A 24,993-nucleotide genomic window follows, 5' to 3' on the forward strand; every position below is an offset into this window, starting at 1 on the left:
CCTGTATTTCCCTCTCCAATATGTTTGTCAGCTGATCTCTTCAGATAATTCTACACCCAAATCTTGACCACATATTTCAGTCTATTCATTGCTCCTTTTTCACTCAGGTAGAGCACTAGCCCCTTTAGAAACAAGGTCCTCCTCCTCTTGGTGAGGGACAGGTTCTTTTTATCAAGTGCATGTTCACTGATGCCCACAGAAACCAATAGCGTGGAGAATCTGGTTGGAAGCACCCCATGTAGCTTCTCAAAAACAGTCAGTTTATTTTTTACTGGCTTCATCTTCATACACGTTTTCCTGCCACAGAGCAGTAAACCACTATAGCCTGCATATGCAAGGCAGACAGGTACATAATATAAGTCAGACTGAATGAGATCTACCATGGATGCCCTGTTCACTCTCACTTCACTTTTCTTTTCCCCCAAAACAGGTGTACTGCCCTGGCTGGCTTCTCTAAAAGCTGTAGCAGTGCAATTCTGCAACTCCCAATGTTTGGTTATAGATACTAAAGGCAAGTGCTGCTTCCAGCAAAGGATTACAAAATTTATACCAGTCCATGTCCTTTAGCTCATTAGCCAAGACAGCAGCCTGAGATAGCAGTTCCCAAAACACAAGTGTACAGAGTGGAGCTCTCATCAAGTGGCAGTGTGTACCCTGGGATATCTAATTGCAGTAATAGGAAGGAGTAGCGTGACTATTACAGGAGCATGGTTAGGGAAAAATGATAGGGATTATCAGACTTGCTCTGTGGGGAAGGCTAGACTTTGTTTTATGAGATGGTGTGCGTGGGGGGAAGGGGATTGTTTATGACTACACAATCACAGTAGATTTCCAAGTGATGGCAGTAGATGTTTGCACAAAGATCAGTAGGTGAAGTGTGGCATCCTTGATTCAGTACTTTAGCATCATTTATTGGGAAGATTATTCTCCTTGAGGAACAGCATTATTTTTCTTCTTTATTTCTTTCCCTACCCCATGTTTGAGTCCTCACTCCTTTCTTTCCTAATTCCCGGCCCCACAGGTTTTACCCAAACTCTTCCTCATTCCATCCACAAAAAACAATGAAATCGCTTTTTGATATTTAAAAAGTTAATACTTTAGAGTCAACATCTCAGGGAGCTTAACTGGAAAGAAAATAAAGGAAAGTTAACATCATACCTCCCTTGTTTCAAGCTGCCTGCAAAGTCGGAGAAAGCAATACAACAGTTAAACTGGGTTCATAGTTTCAGTGTTTTCTTTGCAACAATGAGGTCTAGAAACTTGCTGCACCCCTGCAGATTCTAAATACCCCATTCAGGCCAAAAAAATCCATTCAGTGGGTTATGTGTTTGGCACAGTTTCATTCCTGTGACAGGTTAGGTCAAAAGTGTCTGATTTGGTTGCTAGTAGAAGTGGCATATGATTCGGTGTCACAAATCATCAAGTATCTAGTACATTGGCTAAAACCTTGGTTTGCGTCTATGTTTGAGGCATAGCCCACCCTAGATTTTTAGAGGTTCAGATCATGCAACTGCGGGTGAATGGAAGATGGTCAACACCATTTTACAGAATTTTTTTGTGCTGTAAAAATTGTTAGGTCTTCAATCTGCAAACACTTCCTATGAGTCATCTTTTACAATGTGTATTTTGGAAAAATAAATCCATACCTAAGCAATGACTCTAATGAATTTGCAACACTGGTTAGGAGTGTAATGTGCAGGATAGGTGGCATAATGATGTTTACATAAAAGACTACTACTTATGCAAATAAAAAGGATAACAAGTTAACGTCAAGAAAAAGTCCACCTAGAAGTCGGATCGCTGACTTTTTATCGCAAGTTTACCCTTGAGCAATAAAAGTTTTCTTGGCATACATTGTAGCAGACTGAATAGAAAGAAATTTGGAGCATTCAGTTTTGAGTGTAGCTAGATAACAATGAACTCTTGTAACTCTGGTAAGTACAATCTTTTTCCTCATCTTTCAGCAAGAAGGAACTGAAATGATTAGGAAATGCTTAAATTCTATCATTAAATCAAGGATTTTCTTGTATCAATTCTCAGACTTATTCTATCAAATGTCATAATATAACTTAAGAGACAAGGTAAAATCTTTGATTAGACCCAGTTCTGTTGGTGAAAGACAAGCTTTCAAGTGCAACAGGGCTCTTCTTCAGGGCTGGTAAGAAGAGCTCCGTGGCACTTGAATCTTGTCTCTTTCACCAACAGAAGTTGGTCCATTAAAAGATATTCCTTCACCCACCTTGTGTGTCTCGTATTCTGGGACCATACTGCTATAGCAACACTGCAAACAATAAAACTTATGATTTTTGTCCACTTTTGAAGGAAAGTTTAGATTAATACCTTCTGCAGTGGCCTCTTTTGCCTGCTGTTGGTTAACTGTTTCTAACTGCTGCTCAAGTTCAAAGATCCTTGCCAACAGTCCCATGACATATGCCTCTCGCTGCTGGTCATATAACAGCCACTGCTGGTTTTTCTCCAGAGCCTTCATGCAGGGGAAAAAATGGTATTAGTCACATTTTTAGAACATTATCCTCCCATTTTCTTTCCAATACTCAAAAATACAGCCAAGGAAAGCTAGTTAATTTCGAGTCTGCAAGATGTAGTAACTTTTCTGCATTGAGTAATTTCAATTTTATATTCACATTTCTGCTGTCTGTCATATGGAAAAGGTTAAGTGAGTTTGTTGAAGATTTTAATGTTAGATTGTAGTTTTTCAGTGCAACAGTTTGAATTTATCTACATCTGTACTGGGTGTGCTAGTACAGATTAGTTTATCTCCTGGAGTAGAAAAGGCTTCTTAAAGCCAGAGACTAAGGAGTTAATTTAAAATGAAAGAACTATTAACTAATACTTTTTGGAAAAATTAATTTAAATAATGGTCCCTGAGTGCAGAATAAACCGAAGCTGAAGTTTATGTCAAGCCATTTTTGAAACAATGTTCCACTTAAAAAAGTCTGCAAAAATGAGAACTCTGGATTTTTCAAGCTGTAATATACAAAATGCACCTTGTCTAAACAGTCCCCAAACATTCAGGAAGTATTTTCCTTGTGGAGGAGGATACAAATGAAAGATTAGTAGTAAATTAAAAGATGAGCATATTTTAAAACTCATGCTAACAGCAGAAGGCTACTCACAGATTTAACTATGTAAACTGAGATCCCCAAAACATTTCATGTTATCAGATTACATTAAATGATCCATATATACCAACATATCCAATCTTCAAGGTGTCAGCTCTCTCTCATAGATTTAACAATATGGGTTTAATGAAAATTGTATTTGCTTTTTAATGCACTAAATATTGATATGCAACATCTCCCATTTACTAATTTCTTTAAGTGAAAAGTCTGTACTGTAAATATTGCAATATGAGATGAAGAACAAGAGTACTGAAACTACAGGATTCAAGTTTTCCTACATGCACATCTGTCAAACAGATGGTTATGGGTTAATGTCTCTTTTACCTGTAAAGGGTTAAGAAGCTCAGTGAACCTGGCTGATACCTGACCAGAGGACCAATAAGGGGACAAAATACTTTCAAATCTTGGTGGAGGGAAGTCTTTGTGCTTTTTGTTTGGTTCGTTGTTCGCTCTCGGGACTGAGAGGGACGGGACATCATTCCAGGTTCTCCAAATCTTTCTGAATCAGTCTTTCAGGTTTCAAAATTGTAAGTAGTAGCCAGGCAAGGCGGATTAGTCTTATGTTTGTTTTCTCAACTTGTAAATGTGTCTTTTGGCTGGAAGGATTTTTACCTCTGTTTGCTGTAACTTTGAATCTAAGGCTGGGGGTGGGTCCCTCTAGTCTATATAAATTTGAGTACCCTGTAAAGCATTTTCCATCCTGATTTTACAGAGATAATTTTTACCTTTTCTTTCTTTAATTAAAAGCTTTCTTTTTAAGAACCTGACTGATTTTTCCTTGTTTTAAGATCCAAGGAGTTTGGATCGGTGTGAAGCCCCTCAAGGCAACCAAGGGAAGGGAAAGTCTAGGGGGGAAAAGGAGGGGGATGGTTAATTTCTCCTTGTTTTAAGACCCAAGAGGTTTGGGTCTGGGTTCCCCAGGGAAGGTTTTGGGGGAACAGAAAGTGTGCCAGACACTAAATTCTGGCTGGTGGCAGCGTACCAGATTTAAGCTAGTAATTAAGCTTAAAAGTGTTCATGCAGGTCCCCACTTTTTGTACCCTAAAGTTCAAAGTGGGAGAAAAAACCTTGACAACATCTTCCCTGCCATAAAGAATATTTTCTTCACTTACATAATTATCTCCCATAGAAGCTTGTTTGCCAATATTGAGACCAACATTTTCTATATAATACTTTTGAGGGAATTATGTGCCAAAATATTAAAAATTCTGCTCCAAAAAATAAAAATTCTGTGCACAATATTTTAAAATCCTGCATATTTTATTTGTCAGATAAATGTGGAAGCTCCAGCATGGCAATGGGGAGCACAAGCCACTGGATGCATGAAGGTGGGAGATTACAGAATTTAACTAACATAATATTTAGAAGTGTGTGTTGTGTTAACACAATTCAGTTGTCTAGGTCCTAAGCTTATACCAATCAGCTGCTCGTTGGCAATACTGCAAAGATACCTATATACAACATTCTCCAAACAAATTGAAATAGGTGATGCAATGTTCTAAGATTAAGATAGCTACAGTAAACTGCTATAGCCAGTACAGATGAGTTTCCCTGTCAAGATCAGCCAAGGGTTGCTTATTTTATAGTGCAGCTCATAACAATGCATACTAAATGTTAAAAGGTGAAGTTTAATGTGTGTGTGACATTATTTCAACATGTAAAGATTGTAAAAATAGTTACAAGGGTGTGCACGCCCCTACTGACTCAAAGATCTCAGACAAGACATCCTGGGAAAGATTAAATGTTTTAACTCTAGTATAGTTTGGAAAAGCCAAATGAAGTCTTAATAGACATGGTACCACACCTATTTTGTCTACACTACAGCATAAAATCGAAATTATTAAAACCGGTTTTATAAAACTGGTTTTATAAAATCGATTTTACGCGTCCACACTAGGGCACATTAATTCGGTGGTGTGCGTCCATGGTCCTAGGCTACCATCGATTTCCGGAGCGGTGCACTCTGGGTAGCTCAGTAAAAGAATGAGACCAATAACTTCGATTTCCGTCCACACTAACCCTAAATTGATATAGTAATATCGATTTTAGGGTTACTCCTCTCGTTGGGGAGGAGTACAGAAATCGATTTTAAGAGCCCTTAAAATCGATTTAAAGTGCCTTGTAGTGTGGACGGGTACAGCCTTAAATCGATTTAACGCTGTAGTGTGGACCAGGCCTTATTAGAAAGTAGCAATAGCACAGTACTTATTTGGGGGGTGAGAAGGGTATAAACTTACCTCCATTTTATTCATGGGGAGGGAGTGAAAAAACCCAACAGATTGGGTTTTTGCTGCCCTAACCATCTCTGAACAAAAGAACACTTTAAATAAAAGTCAAAACATAGTATCTGAAGATGCTTCCACTCCTCACCATCCTTGATAACATGTAACATTCCAGGATGGAATGCTTCCAAGGACCCATCAGAAGATCCCATAAGTTTTTAGCAAGTTTGTCTTTGCATTGTGAGAAGGCAATGATTTTCTTAGTTCCTTTGTAAAGGATCACTATTAACTTGATTTTTCTTTAAACGGGCTCAGAGCTATTTTCTGATGGGTACCCTTATATGCCTGGATTTCTTTATTTAAATAAAGAGACAAATTTTGCAAAGGTTTGTTCTACTCTCCTATTGATGTATTTTGGGCAGGCCTGAAATCAACACTAAAAGTGCTCAGGCTCCCTGTTTTTTCCTTTCTGCTCCTGGTGGCCTACTGCTTCTTTGTTCTCAGCTTTGGTGCGTCTCTTACTGGCAAGTAACCAATGACAAAGCCTGGAAAAAAACATGTGAGCTGTGGCATCCTAACAGTACAGGAAACCTGAAATACAATTGCACCACAAAACTAGTGAAGCTGACTATACACATAATGTTGCTAAAGGCACAAAGTAAAACGGCAAAAATAGCACACTGTTTTTACACCTTGCAGTTATAATAACCTTAAGGGTTACTTTTAACAATTGTGGGTTTAATATTTTCATATAGAAATAGGTCTTTCAATTTCCCTTTCAAGTGTGCTATGTATTGTTTACACTGTCATGCATGGAGATACTTACAATAGTGAATATACATTTAGAATGTTATAAAGGAAACTTACATCTTTCAATTGTTTTTCAACTTCATTAAGATTACTTGGTGATGCAGTGCAGTTCATTACAGCTTTCTGCAGACAAAGAAGACTGTGTTAATGTTTTTCCTCTAGAAAAAAGTGTATTCTCAACTAATCTTACAGTCGTGTAAGAAAGAAGCACTTACAGTCAGAGTTAAAAACCAACATATGTAATTCTGATATCATGAAGATGCTCAAAGAAATACTCTTATAACGACAAGAGTGTTCCAAATATCAAACCTTTTGATTCACCCTCCTGTATTTGGCTGCAAGTTGATTTAATTTTTGTGGTGGAACCCTAGTTTTACAGATTTTAAGACCAGAACGGACCTTTTTTTTTAAAAAAATTATATTATCTAGTCTGACCTCCTATAAAACACAGGCCATAGAATTTTGCTTCAGTTCCTTCATCAAGCCCACAACTTCTGGCTGAGCTAGGGCATTTTAGAAAGATAGCTAATCTTTGTTTCTGTGGCACTGCTATATTGTGCTGTAGCTTGGGGTAAATTAAGAAAATTGATGGTTTAAGTTCAATATGGAAATCAATAAGTCAGTAAACTGTTTCTTGTTATTAAGCTGAATTTTTCTCTGCTGTAAAGTTGTCACTATCTTGCAGATTTTTACTGATAATTCAGAACCGCTGGGGGAAGGTGGAGGTTTCATCAGCTATGTAGGGGCTTAACACATTGGAAGGCATGGGAGCCAGTATGTGATCGTGGGAATGAGAGGGAAGAAAGGCAAGGGAGAATGGGCATAATTAGCTAGGTGTTTCTCTAAAAATGTTCAGTTGTCAAATAGCATTGACATTTAAAGCGTCAGAGTTTCAGGGCTAAGACCCAACTATAACCACCAGCAGCAGTTTCAGAGTTTATAGGCATCACTGCATTAGTTTACAGTGTTCATATTTTGAAGAACCTTCCGATTCACATGTGCTAGAAGCTATTTTTTTAAAAAAGGTACAGGGGACCTTGACAGAGGTAAAATATGTAAGAACACTTAAATCCAATTTATGTCTTTGAAAAATCTACCTCTAGATTCTGCAGCACATTTCTGCAACAAGGAATAAATTTTCGGACAAATTCTGCAGCCACAGAATGTGAGATATTGAATGCAAGCACTAGAACTTTTAGAAGCTATTCTGTATATATGAAGCATAACATTAGATCTACATGCATCTGACGAAGTGGGTATTCACCCACAAAAGCTCATGCTCCAATATGTCTGTTAGTCTATAAGGTGCCACAGGACTCTTTGCTGCTTTTATTAAATCCTGAATATTTGTTACAGATGTATTTTGATTAAAAACTTCTTGTTTCTATAAATATGAGAACTCAGTATCTATGATGTCTGAACACAAGTGTTTGCTCATTTTTTCCTAATGTTATACATGCTACTCTTACACCACCTAGCATTTGTAAGAGGCATTACAATACATTTTCAAGCTTGTGAAGATACCCAATCAAAAAGTCTAAGTTTACCTTTTTTGCACTTCATTTATTTATGACTATTTGAAAGAAGAATACTTCTATTAATACAAAAAGTTATTTTGGTAATCAGCCTGCTCCACAGATAAAACAATCCCGTGTTTTGGCAACAATTGCTTCTGTGATAGTCTTGTTTCCATTTAGAATAGCCAGCCAAGAACATGTGGGGTACTGTTTTACGATTACTGACAGGAAAGGTCATATAATGGGTGGGGTATTATTCCACTCCTATCTGCCCCCTCATACTTTATGTTTAAGATTAAGGAAGTAGGAATCCTTCTGATAACTCATAGCTAAGTCGATCTCTCAGCTGCGGCTCTGCAGGAAAGCTAACACAGATTAGCAACAGAATAATTCTTGGGGCTATGATACAGCTTTAAAGACACTAAAAACTGGCTCTCGTGGGCCACAAAGTTTCTTTGCCCTCGCTCTCCAACAGATGTTTACTTTGGATTTGCCATCCTCAGCAGATCAGGTTTGTTGTTAAATAGAATAGCTTTTTACAGGGACAAAGTCTGTTGCTAGTTATTTCCATTGAAGATTTATGCTGCACTTAATGTAGCATTAATTCTTTAAACAAGACCAATTCAAAAACAGTATCTTCCCTGGAGGCAGCCAAAAAAATGTCACCTTCTTTCTATCCTTCCCATTTTGTGGCAGAGACGCTAACTAGAATTTAACACTTAAACCAGAGATATTTGGATCCATTGTCACATTCTCCAGAAGAAAGGAAGCAGGCTGCTGCATCTAACCAAAGCATTTGGACTGTGTGCTTACCCCTAAAAGTATCAAGTTGCAGCAGCCCAGACTGGAGGGCATGAAGACATAGGACTGTAGCCAAGTTATGTACAAGCTACTGGTCCGCTGTGGATTGAAAGCTGCATTTATGGAAGCAGTGGCCAAGTGTTCAGTGAGGAGTCCACAAAGATCCCAAAACTATGAGTTGTGCCAGGGAAGGGCAGGTTTCCTCAATCAACTGTTATACTAAGATAATGATTAGTATTCAAAATACTACTTTTCTTCTCACCCATCTTGCTCTGATTCAGATTAAGCATGTTACTTTTCATCCAGGAGCTGATCTGTTAGGCCCAGGGATAGGTGGCAGTGGTATTTTTACTTTGGAAGCAAATGAGAACTGGGCTCTGTCAATGTCTTGCTGGCACCTGAGAACACTGTGGGTATGTCTGCACTGCAACGTGAGCCCAGGGTTACTGAGACTCAAGACAGCAGACCTTAGGTTAGAGAATTCAAGGTTTAAGCGTCTATACTGATTGTTAACCCTATGTTAAGAATTTTCTCACCTGGGCTCAAACCTGGGGCTCTGGTGTCCACACTGCAGCAAGTAAACCTGAGTCAAACCAATTATATCCCACTCCCTAGCATGCTCCCAAAATATGGCCACTCTAGACCATGGTGCACTGCAGGAAAAACTTGACTGTTCACCCTGCACATTACAGGAAGCTTGAACAGCCTGCCAACACTTCCTGCTGAGCAGTCATTTTGGTCTGTGCACTCACAGCTACCAGAGCCAGCACCATGGTGGAGACAGCTTTGGAAGAACTCTTCTTGCTTGGGCTTTCATTCCTGTGTCAGGAAACAGGCAGAGCTTCTGTGAGACACTGATGGACATTTTGGTGGTGTTTTCTGATCCACAAAAGGCACCTGACAGAGCTTACGGACGACACCACCACCACAGACACGGCAGACTTGAACTGACTGATGCTTCTCATGACAGTCAGTATAGCCATTGACACCTCTGATGTAGGCTGGTGCTTCTGGAGTAGGGACACAAGCACAGACTTGTGGGATAACATAGTCATGCATACCTGGGATGACCAGCAATGGATCCAGAACTTTTACATGAAGAAAGCTACATTTCTGGAGCTTTGTGAGCAGCTCATCCTGACATGAATGGCGACAGCGATTAGTCCAGAAGTGAGTTACCATAACTGCCTGGAAGCTGGCTACCCCAGACTGCTACAGGTGCTAAAGCAACGGCAGAGATTTCTAAGGCAATCAGGCATATGGTTTAAGCAAGGTGGCAGGCATAAAATATATTCCTGAAGTAATTGCTGGCTTTGAGAGAATGGGGTTTCCGCATTGTGTTGAGGCCACTGATGGGACTCACATGCACATAGTTTGCCCCCTTCAAGGAGCACAAATACATAAACCTCAAAGGCCCAGTGGTAGGAGGAGAACAGTACTTTTATGAACGTGCTTGGGTGGGGATGGGGCTCGTTGATTGTGTGTGTGAGGAGGGGGTGATTGCCACACAACGTACTTATGAATGACATGGCCACTTGTTAAATGAGAGTGGAAGGGAGGATCAATTCACAGTATGGATTGATCTAGACCAGGGGTCGGCAACCTTTCAGAAGTGGTGTGCCAAGTCTTCATTTATTCACTTTAATTTAAAGGTAATATATTTTAACGTTTTTTAGAAGCTCTCTCTAAGTCTATATATTATATAACTAAACTACCCTTGTATGTAAAATAAACAAGGTTTTCAAAATGTTTAAGAAGCTTCATTTAAAATTAAATCAATATGCTGATCTTATGCCGCCAGCCTGCTCAGCCTGCTGCTGGCCTGGGGTTCCGTTCACCTAGGCTGGCAGCGGGGCCTGTGGCTGGGACCCTGGCTGGCAAGGGGCCGGCAGCCAGAACCCCAGACCGGCGGCGGGCTGAGCGGGGCCAGCGGCCAGGACCCCAGACCGGCAGCGGGCTGAGTGGCTCAGCCCGATGCCGATCTGGGGTTCCGTCCACTGGCTCCTGCCAGCCAGGGTCCTGGCTGCCGGTCCCGCTTAGCTCGCTGCCAGTCTGGGGTTCTGGCTGCCGACCCCTTGCCAGTTGGGGTCCCAGCCACCGGCCCCGCTCAGCCTGCTGCCGGTCTGGGATCCCGGCCTGGCCCACATAGGGTGGATACCTACCTCCTCCCTGGTTCTGGCCCATTCTCTTCCTCTCTCTCTCTGCACTGAGCTGAAAGTGGGGTGCATTGATGCATTGAGCACAGGGCTGGGGGGTGGAGTGCAGAGTCTATCCAGGAGCTAGAATGAGGGAGGGGGCTCAGATTTGGGGCAGGAGGTTTAGGTGTGGAGTGCTTACCTGGGCAGCTCCCATTCGGTGTGAGAGGTGCAGGTGGGAATGTGTGTAGGGGGGGTGGAGGGGAGTGCAGGAGCTCCCGTTTGGTGCTCAGAGTGGGGAGTGCAGGAGTCAGGGCAGGGTGCGTGTGTGGAGGGTGCAGGAGACAGGGTAGAGGGCTGGGGGTGTGTGAGGGGGGTGCAGAAGTAGGAGCATAGGGGGGCTGTATATGTGTGGGGGGTGCCAGAGTCAGGGTTAGGGTTGTGGTACAGGGGGCTGCGGTGTGAGGGGGTGCAGGGGTCAAGGCAGAGGGCTGGGATCAGGGTGGTGCTCCCAGCCCCCTGCCCTGAGTGACTCATGGCAGGGGGCTGGAGGGACACACTCTGATTCCACCCCCCTTCCCCAAGGCCCCGCTCCTGCCTCTTCTCCGCCTCCTTCCAGGTCTGAGCAACAAGGATTTTGGGGCTCCTCTTCTCCCCTCCCTTGCAAGGGCCATCGGGGCATGACGTAGCATGCTGGGGAAAGAGGCAGGGAAGGGGGAAGCTTGGCGGCCGGCATGTGTCTGCCCCCTGCCCCAGCCAGAGAGAGCGGTAGGCGGGCGGTGAAGAGCGGGCTGGGCTGGGCAGGATTTTTTAAATGGCATACTGCTCCCTGCCGGGGTCCCGGCTGTCAGCAGCCCCGCAGCATGCCATTAAACAAAAAAAAGGCTTGCGTGCTGTCTTTGGTACGTGTGCCATAGGTTGCCGACCCCTGATCTAGACAATTGTATGGAGGAACGGTGTTTGCATACAAATTCTTAATTATCCCAGACCACATGTTTACCTGTATTATTTTAAATACACACTGTATGAAGTGATAACAATAAAAACTTTCTTGATAAAATAAAAAAGTTTATAAATATGTATTCGAAAAGTACAATGTTAACCCATTGCCAGGAAGGCCAGCTGCCATTACCACACCAAGACACCAGTTGTGCAGACAGGCACACGTGTGCATGAACAAGTTCAAAGAGCAAAGCTAGGTATAAGACAGAAACCCCCTACCATGGCATGTCCTTTGCCCCCTGTTGTCCTTTCCCTTCTATCCCCGTTGTTGCACACTTGGTGCCAGAGAGTGGAGGTATCCAGTAGAGGGGATCAATCTGGAGGGGTGCATGGGGAAGTTGCCTGTCTAGCTACTCATGAGGCCCAACTTTATGGGCCACTCAGCCATTGAGTTTTTCAAGTTGTTTCTGGACTGTATCACAAGGTAGCATGCAAGGGACTGAGGCTGTGATGTGGGTGATTCAGCAGAGTCTGTTCTCTTGCAGCCATTAGTGATATCTGCTGCTCAAACTGTTCTTTCTGCTGAGCTCCATCCTTCTCTCTTAGCTGCTGTTCCTGGAACTGTGAAGCAAGTGCCTGCTCCTTCACTGAAGCCCTGTCCTCAAGCTGTGCAGCAAGCTTGAGCCTTTCCTCTTGCCATGCCTCTCCTCTGGCCTCGGGAATCTCTGCCTCTGCCTTTAGTACTGGACCTGCTTGGCGGCTCTGTCCAGAACTTCAACCATCAGGTCATCACAGAAATTCTTCCTCTTTGAACAATCAATGTAGTTAAACTGACCCCATTGTCTGCTGCAGTGTTGGTGAGCTGTGGAAGTAGCCAGTAGAGGTCAAGGGGCCTGGAAAAACACAACACACAGAGGGTTACTGCTCAAATAGCTCAGTGCAGGAGCACACAAAAAAATCCTTGTAGAATTTCAAGGACATAAAATGCTACTTCTTCAAACAAACTTCAGTATATTGATAGGGGGATGTGCCAGACAACTGAAGCTCACGTGGACACAGCCTGGTTAATCTCAGAGAGCAAAAGCAGAGAGACAATGGAAAATTAAAAATTCAAAGCTGTTTTTTGTTTTCTAAAAAAAAAAAAAAAAAGAATTTGCAGAACTACCTGGGGAGGCATGGGGGAGAACAAAGGTGCCATCAGTGGCCATGCTACAAAAGCTTTTTCTATCATTTTTGACCCTCCACATTTTGGAGGACAACAGTTCTTGTGGTGTCAAACTGGCAAAGGAAGATGTTATTCCAAGCTGCTGATGGGAAACCTGCAGTGTTTGCAAGCAAAGTACTCAAACATAGTTGTGCGGTTCAGTCACTACATGAGTGGAATGGGCAGGTCAGCTAGAGAGACGGCCCTGTAAAATACATCCTTCCCCCCCAATACGACTACCTATCTGGAGTTCCTGCTTCAGGAAAAATGTGCAGCTATCAGCACCCAGGATTGCATCAGAATCCATGAGGGAGTCAATAGGATGATTCATTAACTTCCACATGGCAAAACACACAACTCCACAGCCATCCTCCTTGACCAGCCCCACCACATGTCTGGACAAAATTTCAAATACTCATTGAATTTGGCACAAATGGTTGTGTCACTTGTGGACTGCATGACATGGCCACATGATTACCTTTAACTGAAAAGGTCTAGATTTGTAAATGAAACACATTTCTACCTCATCCACCAGTTCATTGTTTCCAGATGGCTCAATACACTATTCAGTGATTACAGGCATGGCAATTAAGGCTATTGTTTTTAAGAAACAGGAATGCCTGAGGAAAATGCTTTAGGAGGAGGGATGGCTCAGTGGTTTGAACATTGGCCTGCTAAAGCCAGGGTTGTGAGTTCAATCCTGGAGGGGGGCCATTTAGGGATTTGGGGATTGGTCCTGCTTTGAGCAGGGGGTTGGACTAGATGACATCCTCAGGTCCCTTCCAACCCTGATATTCTATGATAACTGCTCTCTCAGATAGAGGTTCACTTTGAAGACACTTTTACTGTTTGCATTTCCCTGGCGCTATTTTGAACTCCATATGGTGGGAAAGCCCAGCCACTGGTGGCATACTACCTGCGCTTAGCAGACAGACGTTATTAATCAGGGCTTCTAATAGCTTTTGCCTTGATTCACAGAACAGAAAACCCTCCCATTACAGTATTAAACATTAAAATGGAGCCAGAGACTTACCAGGCTCAGGGACATCTTCTGTCCCTTCTGTGTCTGATATAGGCTTCCACAGCAGGCTGTTCGTCCCAGGGGGTAGGAAGCAATCAAACAGCTTCTCCAAGCATGATCCCAGCATGCACTCTCACTGCTCCAAGCCTCCTCTGGGATCGGTTTCAGCAACAGAGTCACTTCACTGCCCTCACTCGGCACCTGCTGCTGACCCCCATCTGTCCCCATGCTGGATTGTGGGGCCAGCAGGGCGCCATCCCGGCTGACCCGCTCATCATGCACCGCCATTGGCTTGGTGGTTAACGCAGTGCCCAGCACCCTCTCAAACTCATCATAAATTGGGCATGATGTCATGTCAGTGCCCAAAGTATAGTTCTGGTCCCTGGTTTTCCAATACTCTCTTGTGAGCTGCTGAATCCACTCCCTGCACTGGTCTCCGGTCTGGTAAATTTGCAATGCTGCCGGCTTCTTTGCTATTTGTTGGTACGTGTGGTCATCCCTGGTATTTTAAAGTCCACTGTTTTGCTGGCTTTGCACCAGAGATTTTCCAAAATCTGGCTTTGCTCCTGAAGCAGCATGCTTCGCAAAGGACTTCTGTTCAGTTTCCACTGCAAACACAGAAGGCTCTCTGATAGTGACTTTGCAGCTTGGTGTTCAGAAGACAATGGGAAGGTTAAACACTGACTCACTGAGCTGCTGCACCAAACCAAAGGGAGTGGCTTCCATTTCCCTGGAGTTGACTGGAGATTCTTAGGATAGAGAGGACAAAGGAAGTTGGCCCCTGGGAGTGTGGGATACTTTTGGTGGACTCCAAGAACCCAAGTTGGGGGGCTGCATCTACACTGCAAATCTGCGGGGCTCTAACTCTGGGTCCCTGCTTGACTAGGGCTCAAACCTTCCAGCTCTGCAGTGTCCTAGGACCTTAGCCCAATCCAAAGATGTGTATATAGAACTGAAGGGTGGTTTAGACTCAAGCCTGGGCTCAGGCTTACACTGCAGCGTAGACATACACTTCCCTTCACCCAATAACTTTACGTGGAGGTTAAAGAGGGTAGGGTAAAGTGCAGGGCTTTGTGGACCACAAGCGAGTGACTCAGGCAGGGAAACAGTGGAAAGATTGCAAACATCTGTCTGTTAACCTATGCTCGATAGCACACTATGACAGATGTACCAAATGAGCTCTAGTAACAGCATGACTACCTTCTGAAAATGTTTTCTACTAACCTAACTCAAGGTATTAGTTACTGACTTCAGACTGTTCAGAAACATGGTTTTGATACCATCACTAAATTTGGAAGACAAGAGATTACTAGAATGGTTATTGAATTTTTAGGCTATTCTGAAGTGACTTTTTGTTCAGTTAACTTGGACTTTTCTTGCCTTGGTATAACAGTTTTCCTCCAGTCTGCTTAAGAAGTGTTACTTTATAATATTAGGGAGCGCACACTAAGTTCAGGGGCAAATTCAGAGTGGTACTGCATCAGAAAGACAGGATATTTATGACAGCATATTATTCAGAACAAAGCTTCCTTCTTTGAAATCAAGAGTTGGGAATTCATATTTGTGTTTCTTATTTAAGGATCTGGCACAAGTCAAGTTTCTAAAAGTTATTCAGCTAAAACCACGCAAATTTAGGGTGATCAGTGCCATCTATTGAACAAGAGGTGGGGAGGGGAAACTTTCCATCCCAATTCCCACCAAGAATTGGCAAAACTTAGCTATAAACATTGTCAGCATGCTCTTTCCAACTGAGTGTACATGCACCCCTCTTACTTTGGGCTTGGCTACACTCGAAACTCCAAAGCGCTGCCGTGGGAGCGCTCCCGCGGCAGCGCTTTGGAGTTTCAAGTGTGGCTGCGGCGCCAGCGCTGGGAGAGAGAGGTCTCCCAGCGCTGCACGTACTCCACCTCCCTGTGGGGATTAGCTTGCAGCGTTGGGAGCCGCGCTCCCAGTGCTGGGGTACTGTTTACGCTGGCGCTTTGCAGCGCTGTAACTTGCTGCGCTCAGGGGTGTGTTCTTTCACATCCCTGAGCAAGAAAGTTGCAGCGCTGTAAAGTGCCAGTGTAGCCAAGGCCTTTGTATCCCTGCTTTTCACAAAGTGCAGAATTGACAGAAATGGAAACAAATACCTTTATAAGGCAGTCTCCTTGTATCTAGACACATTATAGTTATTAACCATTCTAAAAGTAACAAGCAACTCACCATGGCATCCTGCTATCCACAACTCTAAAGGGAAGGAGAAAGAACTGGCCCTTAGCCTTGCAGCCTATAGGATTAACTTGCTTGCTTGCATATTTTACATACACACATGCACGCACACACACACACACACACACACCCACCCACCCCACTACCTCAATATGACACCACCTGATATAACGTGGTAAAGCAGTGCTCCAGGGGGGGTGGGGCTGCACACACTGGTGGATCAAACCAAGTTCAGTATAACACGGTTTCACCTATAATGCGGTAAGATTTTTTAGCTCTCAAGGACAGTGTTATATTAAGGTAGAGGTCAAGTATCAGAGGGGTAGCCGTGTTAGTCTGGATCTGTAAAAGCAGCAAAGAATCCTGTGGCACCTTATAGACTAACAGACGTTTCGGAGCATGAGCTTTCATCAAGATGCATCTGAAGAAGTGGGTATTCACCCACGAAAGCTCATGCTCCAAAACATCTGTTAGTCTATAAGGTGCCACAGGATTCTTTGCTGCTTTTAAGGTAGAAGTGTGTGTGTATGTATATATATATATATATATATATATATATATATATATATATAGTTTTTTTATAGTTTAAATATTTGGTTTATTGCAATAGGTTTCTAGATTTATATTAATGCAAGTTCGGTTTATGTATCTTTTAAATATCAGTAATACAATTGTAACTTTGTAACTCTGATTATTTTGTCATTTTATTAAAATAAATGAAGCAGTAATTAAGTCTGTACGGCTATATCTGTCTCACTGTAAACTTCCAGTGTGAGTGTCATACCCCCAAGGGTCCTTTGTGAATTCCATGGAGCCTGGTTCAGGACAAGAACTTTTATCTTCTGATCAAACAAATTGGTGAGCCTAAAACCCATATTATTCAAATTAATATTATTAACACCATAAATCAGACAGACAACATAAGATTTTCAAAGGTAATTATCAGGCCTAATACATAGAGCATTAATCACAACCTGGACCCAGTTATCAAACTGAATGTGGATATATTAACATAAAAATTCTACTCTTCAAGGTGGAAACAAGAGTTAAATCTCCCAAATCCAGGTGAGACGACTACCACGTCACCATAACTCTGACCTGGGGAAGGGGGTATCTTTAAGAAGTCCCCCAGGGACCCAGAAGCATATTGTTTTATTGGAATTGAGGGATCAGTTTTGTTGGTTTGTGAAGGGAGTATGGCTAAAGTTGGGAAGGAAGAAATAATGTTAAGTATTAATACATGAAGTAAGGCTTGAAAACAAGAATTAAGTGTTCCTGGGAAGGAGAGAAAGTGAGTTACTTTAGGAGGCTTTATCAGAAGTGCAGATTGCGTCCCCGTTGGAACGAACACTGCAGGATGGGAGAAAGATTTAGACATTATCTCCCTTGTGCCAAGGTTAGATTTTCAGCAGAGTGGGGCTTTGCTTGGAGGAGAGGGAAAAAACGGACCACTCATCCCTACAAGTTACATAGGAAGGACTGAATAATTTGAAAAACAGAGTGAACCTCAGAGAGTTGACTGGAAGAGGGTGGATTGAGACACAAGGTTGCACCTTGCGAGTGTGAAGCTCCCTAGTGGAGTGACAGTGGTACAAGAGAGAAGCAGAAATGGCTAGTTTTATGAACAATTGGTTTAGGAGAGGACCTATGTCTCATTGGAAGAGTGAGCAGACTTTTGAAGTGAGAGAGAGACAGACCCTTGGATTCAGAGAGGGATTGCTATTGAATTTGCTTAAGCATTTCTTGCCTTGGCAAGTCAAAGGATGCAGAACCTTAGACAGATATCACATTTTCCTCCTCTCCCCGCCACCTTTATCTCAAATATATTTTTACCAAAGGATCTAACTGTTAGAGTGTATAAGCATTGATGTTTAAGCCCTAGTAGTTCTTACAGTACTGTAGTCACTTGTAAAGCACAGAGAAGGTGATGGCAGCACAGAAAACAAGCAGATAAAACAATTTCAGATCCTCTACCAGATACCTGAGCTATAAGTGATTTACACTTAGAAAAGATGGGATTCCTTCCCCTTCCCCCCTCTCCCCCCCAAATATAAAGTCAAAGCTCTTAGAGCACTTCATCTCTAGGGGAAGAAAATGATTTCTAGTTTGGTCCTCTGGGAATTGTTCTTTAGATTAAATAGATGCAGCTGTTTAGCTAACATTATTCATTCAGCTATGGTCACTATAAGTAGTAGTTTTGTTCTTCAAAAATGCATTGCTGTAGCATCCAGCTGTAGTACATTTCCCATGCTACCCCACCATGCAGATTGAAGAGGACCGGCCTGTTGTCTTCCAGCACAGAACATTCATGCACTGTTTGTGTGGTTTACATCACATTTCACAGGTGGCCAGTTCTCAGAATTGCATGAGCAGTAAATAAGAATTTGTAAGACCAAAGAGACAGGGGAACTCACAGATGTTTGTTTTTGTGACCACAGCGAGGGAGTTAAATAAGCATTTATTTAAGAGGTAGTGTGAGATTGTGCTGCCCCTCTAACAGCCTGGGAGCATGTGTACTTCCGTGACCAAATAAATAATAGAAAGATAAAGAAGGTATTGTTTGATTCGTAAAAATCTAAAGAATCATAATTTAATTGGTGTTAACCTCAGTGGCATGGGGTGGGGGTCTATGACTTGCCACCCCGCCGGCCCCTTTCTCCAGCACCCAGCTCCTCCAGTTTCTGGAAATTTTGATAATACATTGACCCATTTCCAATGACAAGTTGGGCATCATTCAAAAGCCCTTTCCTCTACAAATACAATGGTACCAAACATGACAAACATAGAACAATTATGTAGGTATAGATTCAAGGAAGTGTCTAAACAAAAAAAGTTGAATTATACTTTAACAGAGGCATGTCAACATGCAGCCCTGACAAAATTAAATCATAGCCCTCGACTGACAGGTATGTTTTGAGCATTAACAGAACATTGTACTGATTTTGTTTTTATAATGTTACAGATTACTGTAAATGAAAGGGGAGCTTCAGGCTGATTTGCCATCGGCAAAAAAAGAAGCAGTTCAGTGGTATTATCAGCTTTGTTATAAATAGAGTTATGAGGCACTGGTTAAGACGTCATGATCCAGCCAGAATTACTGGAATCCATCTGCAAATGGTATGCACGTAGTTACAGTACATAACATAATTGATGTCTTTTTTTAAGAGCATATTAAGCTGTTTGAAGTCATTTCCCAAAGGGTAGAGGACTTGTGATACCAATCACACACATCCAGTGTACATTCTACTCTGTGACCTTTTGTGTACAATAGAGAACTGCAGTATCACAGAATAGATGAAGCAATTTGATGAGGTTGAATCAGCGTGGGATCACGTGGCAATACAAGAAGTTGGTTGATTGTTTGAAACTCTTTTAAAGTCATCTGTCAGTACTGTTAATTGGAATTTTCACCATGCAGCAATTTGGGCTAGGGTTGCTTGGTCCAGCCGGCTGTCAGGGCTGGGGCCCAAGGCAGCGTCTGCTGCAGGAGAACTGGTTCGAGACCCGCTGGTGAGTGCTTGAAAAGATGAGACAGTCACTGGTGAGGTCAGAAATGCACTGAAAGCTGTCATATGCTGAGCTTACCATTTGAAAACATTACAACATTTGCAGAACTACATTGGTGGGCATTTTCCAAGAAGCAGATAAACAGAAAGATTGCCACTGACAAAGGTTGCATTTATACCATTTAGCAAGAAAGCAAATCATCGAGAAATGGAAAGGCTCCAAGATGATCAAGCACAACCAAAACTACCATCCCTTATTGGGTATAGCTAGGTCTTGAAGGATGACCTCATCACACCAGTTACGTGTAAAATACCATGTGCTTTAAAATCATCTGATGAATTAATGTTTTCAGGTCTACATGTAAAGGACAGCTTCCATAGGATTATCAAAAAAAGTTGATTTTTAAACATTTTTCTCAAATATATCGACATAATTATTCTAGGGTTGTCACAATTGGTACCATTGTGTTCATGAAAGAAGGGTATCATTCAAAAACCTAACTTGACCCATTTCTGACAGCACTGTTATCAACATTTCCACCAACCAGAGGACCTGGGGAAGACAACAGCAAGTTTTCTTGGCCAGTGTTGCAGAGGGTGACATCACTGAACGTATGATTCTATAGATTTTTACAAATCTAATTATACCTCTCTTACCTTTCCAGCACTAACTTGCTCACTGAATGAGATTTTACTACGTTGTTCTCCCAAATTACAGCTCAGTGAGAGGGGAGTCAAGGTGACTGTCAGCTTTGTGGCACTGGGATTCCAGGACACTCAAACACACCCTGATCCATGTCTCAATTATGACAGTCCCTCCGACTGCCTTATGAATTTCAGCACAAGCAGTTGCAGCATCCATGACAGCCACAGCCCCTCACTCTCTCTGATGTCTTCAGCCACACACTCTACCCCAGAGCTTGTGGCAAGGATCCTGCAGGTGAGGGTAGGCTGCCTTGCTCAAAGCCAGTGCTGGGGAACAATCCATCTAGATTTAGGGCTTTTCGGGATCTTTCTAAGCTGCTGTGGCAGCACGAAGAACTGTTTGAAAGGGGAGAATCCCTCAGACAGTAACTAGCTGGATTACTCCATTTACTGCTATATACAGTCATAAGACCTTTTAGAAAAAGGGAAGTAGTATATCAGAGCATCTTGCTGCAGAATGGATTTCAGTGCTTAACCAAAAAAGAATTCTAAAGTAAGCTTATAAATTATTAGGATATTTATTCAACACGTACCTGGGACAACTGGAAGGTGCTGGCTCGGTTTTCGAGTTCAGAGCATCTTGCAGTAACTGTAGATAAATTATGCTTCAAATGGTCCATCTCTTCTGACAGGGAATTAAGTAGTTGTTCTCTCCTCTCTGCTTCCTTTGTTTTCTCTTCAAGTTGACCAAGTAGTGAAGTGACATCACTACTTTTATTTCTGGTTTTAAGCTTGTCTTGTAGGCTTTGGATTTCTTTTTCCTTCTCCCCAAGTCGACAGATATATTTTTCCTTTTCAGTTTCAAGGGCAAGTATTTTCTACATGGAGCAAAACAAGAGCGTAGATAAGCCAATAAAAATTACCACACAGAAATGTTATGGAAAGTCCACAAGAGTCCAAACTGATATTCACTTCTGAATGTTGAAAGGCCCACTTTTAGTCAGTTGAGAATATTTGTTTTACTGTAACTAGAGAATGCTACAGGGGTTACCTGAAATACATATGCAATAATTTGAGTCAAAAAAATTATTTATGTTACCCCTCAAGACAAGCTAGAGTATAGTTACAGGATGTGAAAACATACATACTAATTGAGTCTACGATAGATGTAACCATGGAAATGACATGAGCAACAAAAATCTCATTGCCATTCAGTTGAAAAAAGTATTCTTCCAAATTATATAAATTTGGAGACATGTATACCATGAGAACTACAAGAGTTTTTGGGGATGAAGCATTTTTCTTTGGCACATTTCTTATCACTGCTACTGCATCCAGTAGCTTTTTAGAGACTGAGAAGCTCCTTTTATGTTTAAATCCCATTAGAGCAAAGTAAGTACAGCCTTTTCATGTGGCAATTTAGCTTGCTAAAACCCCCAACACAAAAATAATAAGTACCACCAAAAAACACACCAAACCCCCTCCCCCCCACCCAAATGTAAGTGATGGTCAGTGAAGAACAGCTGACAGCGAGACCATTAAATCCTATCTAACTTTTGAACTGTGCTTCACTCAACTGTATCTTCAATTACTGATGACTGACATTAGATATTTAATGGGTTCTACCCTGTCTTCTAATATGTACGTGTGCATCATTTCACTTTTGTACAGGTTTCTGTCCACTAGAGGCAGAGGTTCAAGCTCAGCTACTTGAAACTACGAAGCCACTGGAGGACTGAAGCAGAAGTGCAGAGTGTGTCCAGAAGATGAAATTTAATGTGGCTCACTCAAAGAGTGAAGCTGGTGAAGATCACACACAGAGCACCTATTGGGATCCTGTTCTTTCACAACAAAAAGGACATCCATTATATTTCAGTCAGAGACATAGTGCCATTGCAGGAGGGACACAGCTTGCAGCTGGTGGACTGTTTCTTCTAGTTCAAGTTAGCAAAGAAGTCTTGAGTAGACCCGGGAAAGACTCAATGGAGCCACAAGACTAAAAGGCAAGAAAGCCAAAAACTTAGCTTAAGTGCTATTTTTGCTAGGCATCGCCATTTAACCTAGTTAATAAAACTGAAATAGAACAGCAGGGCAGAAATTGACATCTCCAAAATCCTGCCCTCTGTCTATGGTGGCAAAAAGACACTTTATGGTGGTTGTGGCTGCATCCCCTTAGGTGAATCTGAATGCGAGCACAAGAATACAGACTAGGGGCATGGACATGCAATCCAGTGAGCTCTCATCTCATTCACCAAGGGTGCTTATACCATCCAAAATAGGGATCTCTGCAGGCAATACTCCAATTACTGACATTTTTAGAACACTGAAACAGTACTAAGACATTACAGGACATGTTTTATTGGCTACTAATTGAGGCCCTTGGCCCCAAGTCTCTGTATCTAAGCACTTTGTAAAATAACCTGGAATTTATTAGTGTGGGCACAACTGACAAAAACCTAAGAATGGGTGCATCACATTGAGATACATTTTAAAAATCTGATTTTAAAAGTTACAAGGAGAATAGTCGTTTGTTGAGAAATGCTATTTTGTACAATTATGGCACCATAGAAACAAGCCTGAGAGTCATAGTGTACATGTTACCTCTAAAAGTCTATTCCTTTCAGTATCTGTCATTTTGCTTTTCCCTTTAATAATTTCCTCCATTGACTTTTTGAGGGCTGCATTCTCTTTTTTATACTTCTCCAACTCAGTCTCAGATTTGGAGTTACTAGATTTGAATCCCCACTTGCCAGTAATTATATCTTTGGTGGTCTTTGATGTCATCCTCCAAGCGGTCTGTGAAAACAAACAAAAGAATCATGCATACAACAGTCCCTTTCTGTGTTAAATATTAAAGATACACCTCTACCTCGATATAACGTGACCCGATATAACACAAATTCAGATATAACGCAGTAAAGCAGGGGAGAGGGGGGCGCAGGGCTGTGCACTCCAGTGGATCAAAGCCAGTTCAATATAACGCTGTTTGACCTATAACGCGATAAGATTTTTTGGCTCCCGAGGACAGCGTTATATTGGAGGTAGAGGCGTATTGCTAGAGACCTAACGAAAAATAAGCCTTTATACAAGTTTGATAAAAGCATGGTCTAATGGTTAAAACTCAGGACTGAGTCAGATTGCATTCTATTCCTGGACTGCACAGACTGAAGTAACCAGTTTTCCTATTTTCAAAATGAAGATACTATTACTTTACCTCCCTCACAAATCCCTAAGTCCCCCCCCCCACACACACATCCCACCTCCTTCCCCCGCAAAGTAGTCATAGATGTTTGATGTAATTAGGATGACCTCTATATGTATGCACTGTTCTTATTTTTATCTTTGTTCAAGGTTCCCTCTTGACTTGTAAGAACGTCTGTCTCTGTATGTACAGATAAATGCAAATGAATTGATAAGAGTCTGTATATAACTGACCACTACAGCACCATATTTTTGAAGCTGCTTGTCAGTCTTCCCAGTATCGTAAATAAACCCTCCGCAGTACTGTCTGCGCTTGCCTGATTCTTGGGGAAAATAATCTTTCTGCCTAACAAAGCAAATATCCTAAATGTGGCACAGCCTGGATTCAGGCCAAGACATGGGACGAAAACATCTTGTGGACTTGAGGGGCGATCTCCTGCTATCAAAGCATGTTTGGCAGACTTCCATTCTCAATTTTTGTTTGGACGTCTATTCAATGGATACTGCTGTCTCACCTGAAAGAAGTGACAAGGGTCCAGGAGAATATACTAAAATGGTTCTAGTCCTTTCTGGAGTGTCACATCCCAAAAATAGTGACAGGAAACAGCCTCTCCATAATTAGACCTCTCATTCATGGATACCCTCAAGGATCAATTCTCTCTGGTCCTGTTCAACATCTACAGTCACTAGGTATACTGGTAAGATGACGATCTCAAGTGCCAGCAACATGCACATGACACACAGCTCTACTTATCCTTCACCACATACGATAGCATTGCTACCACCAAGATATGCCAATGCTTGGATGAGATCAGGTAACAAGACGCATAGCAACTAGCTGAAACTGAACTCAAGCAAGACAGAGGTTATACTGGTGGGCAGAGGAAAGCACTTTGAAGAGTTTGAATCTGTGGTGCAGTCTCTTTTGGCTGACTGCAGACATCCACATTTGCTCAGTTCAGTCCATAGTACTTTAAGAGTTGTTTCTGGAATTCTCATTGACACTAACTACTGACATAGCTGCACCTGTGAGTAATGCTATCAACTCTGGTTGGCTTGTGACTGTTCCATCCTAGTGGACAATGATTTAGCCTTAGTTATACACACCTTTGTCACATCCCATCTGGAGTGCAGCAATGGAGTATACCTGGGGATGGCACCATTAGCCCTTAGAAAACTTCAGCGGCTATAGAACACTTCAGCATGTTGCCTCAGCAACACCTCAGGTTACCGTGCACACAAAACTGTCTTCGCTCCTTACACTGGTTTCCCATTGAATATCCAGTGAAATTCAAGGTCTTCCCTTCTTCTCTTTAAGGTACTTAATGGCCCAGGCCCAGTATATGACCTAGAACTCCATGATAAAGACCAAAATCAACAATTCTGCTCCCCAGACATAATGGAACTTTCTTCCACAAGAGTAAAGCTCATCTGTGCAGCAAACAGACCTTTGCATTGTTGATCTAAGACTGCAGAACAAACTCCCACAGAAAATAAGGAACATGAGAGAAAGGCATATTTCTTCAATCTTGCCTCTAAGAGTTTGTCTACACCAGGGGTTGGCAACCTTTCAGAAGTAGTGTGCTGAGTCTTCATTTATTCACTGTAATTTAAGGTTTCGCGTGTCAGTAATACATTTTA

At 42.1% G+C, this 24,993-nt stretch overlaps 1 protein-coding gene across 4 annotated transcripts in view; it reads right to left on the reverse strand.

Annotated features, from left to right (window-relative positions):
* Nucleotides 1–24,993, reverse strand: part of CEP55 (centrosomal protein 55) — a 43,103-nt gene that overhangs the window by 12,209 nt on the left and 5,901 nt on the right. For 2 of the 4 annotated variants that reach the window (XM_050959533.1, XM_050959531.1), the window contains 4 exons: nt 22,753–22,947; nt 20,745–21,029; nt 6,230–6,295; nt 2,341–2,482 (listed from right to left, as the gene is read on the reverse strand). In XM_050959533.1, the coding sequence (XP_050815490.1) occupies nt 2,341–2,482; nt 6,230–6,295; nt 20,745–21,029; nt 22,753–22,935 (676 nt within the window). In that variant the 5' untranslated portion in view covers nt 22,936–22,947. Of the gene's footprint in view, nt 1–2,340; nt 2,483–6,229; nt 6,296–20,744; nt 21,030–22,752; nt 22,948–24,459; nt 24,707–24,993 lie in introns of all 4 variants that reach the window. The other 2 variants (XM_050959532.1, XM_050959530.1) reach the window with 2 other exon arrangements.

The sequence above is a fragment of the Gopherus flavomarginatus genome, chromosome 6, assembly GCF_025201925.1.
Source record: "Gopherus flavomarginatus isolate rGopFla2 chromosome 6, rGopFla2.mat.asm, whole genome shotgun sequence".
Classification (NCBI taxonomy): Eukaryota; Metazoa; Chordata; order Testudines; family Testudinidae; genus Gopherus; species Gopherus flavomarginatus.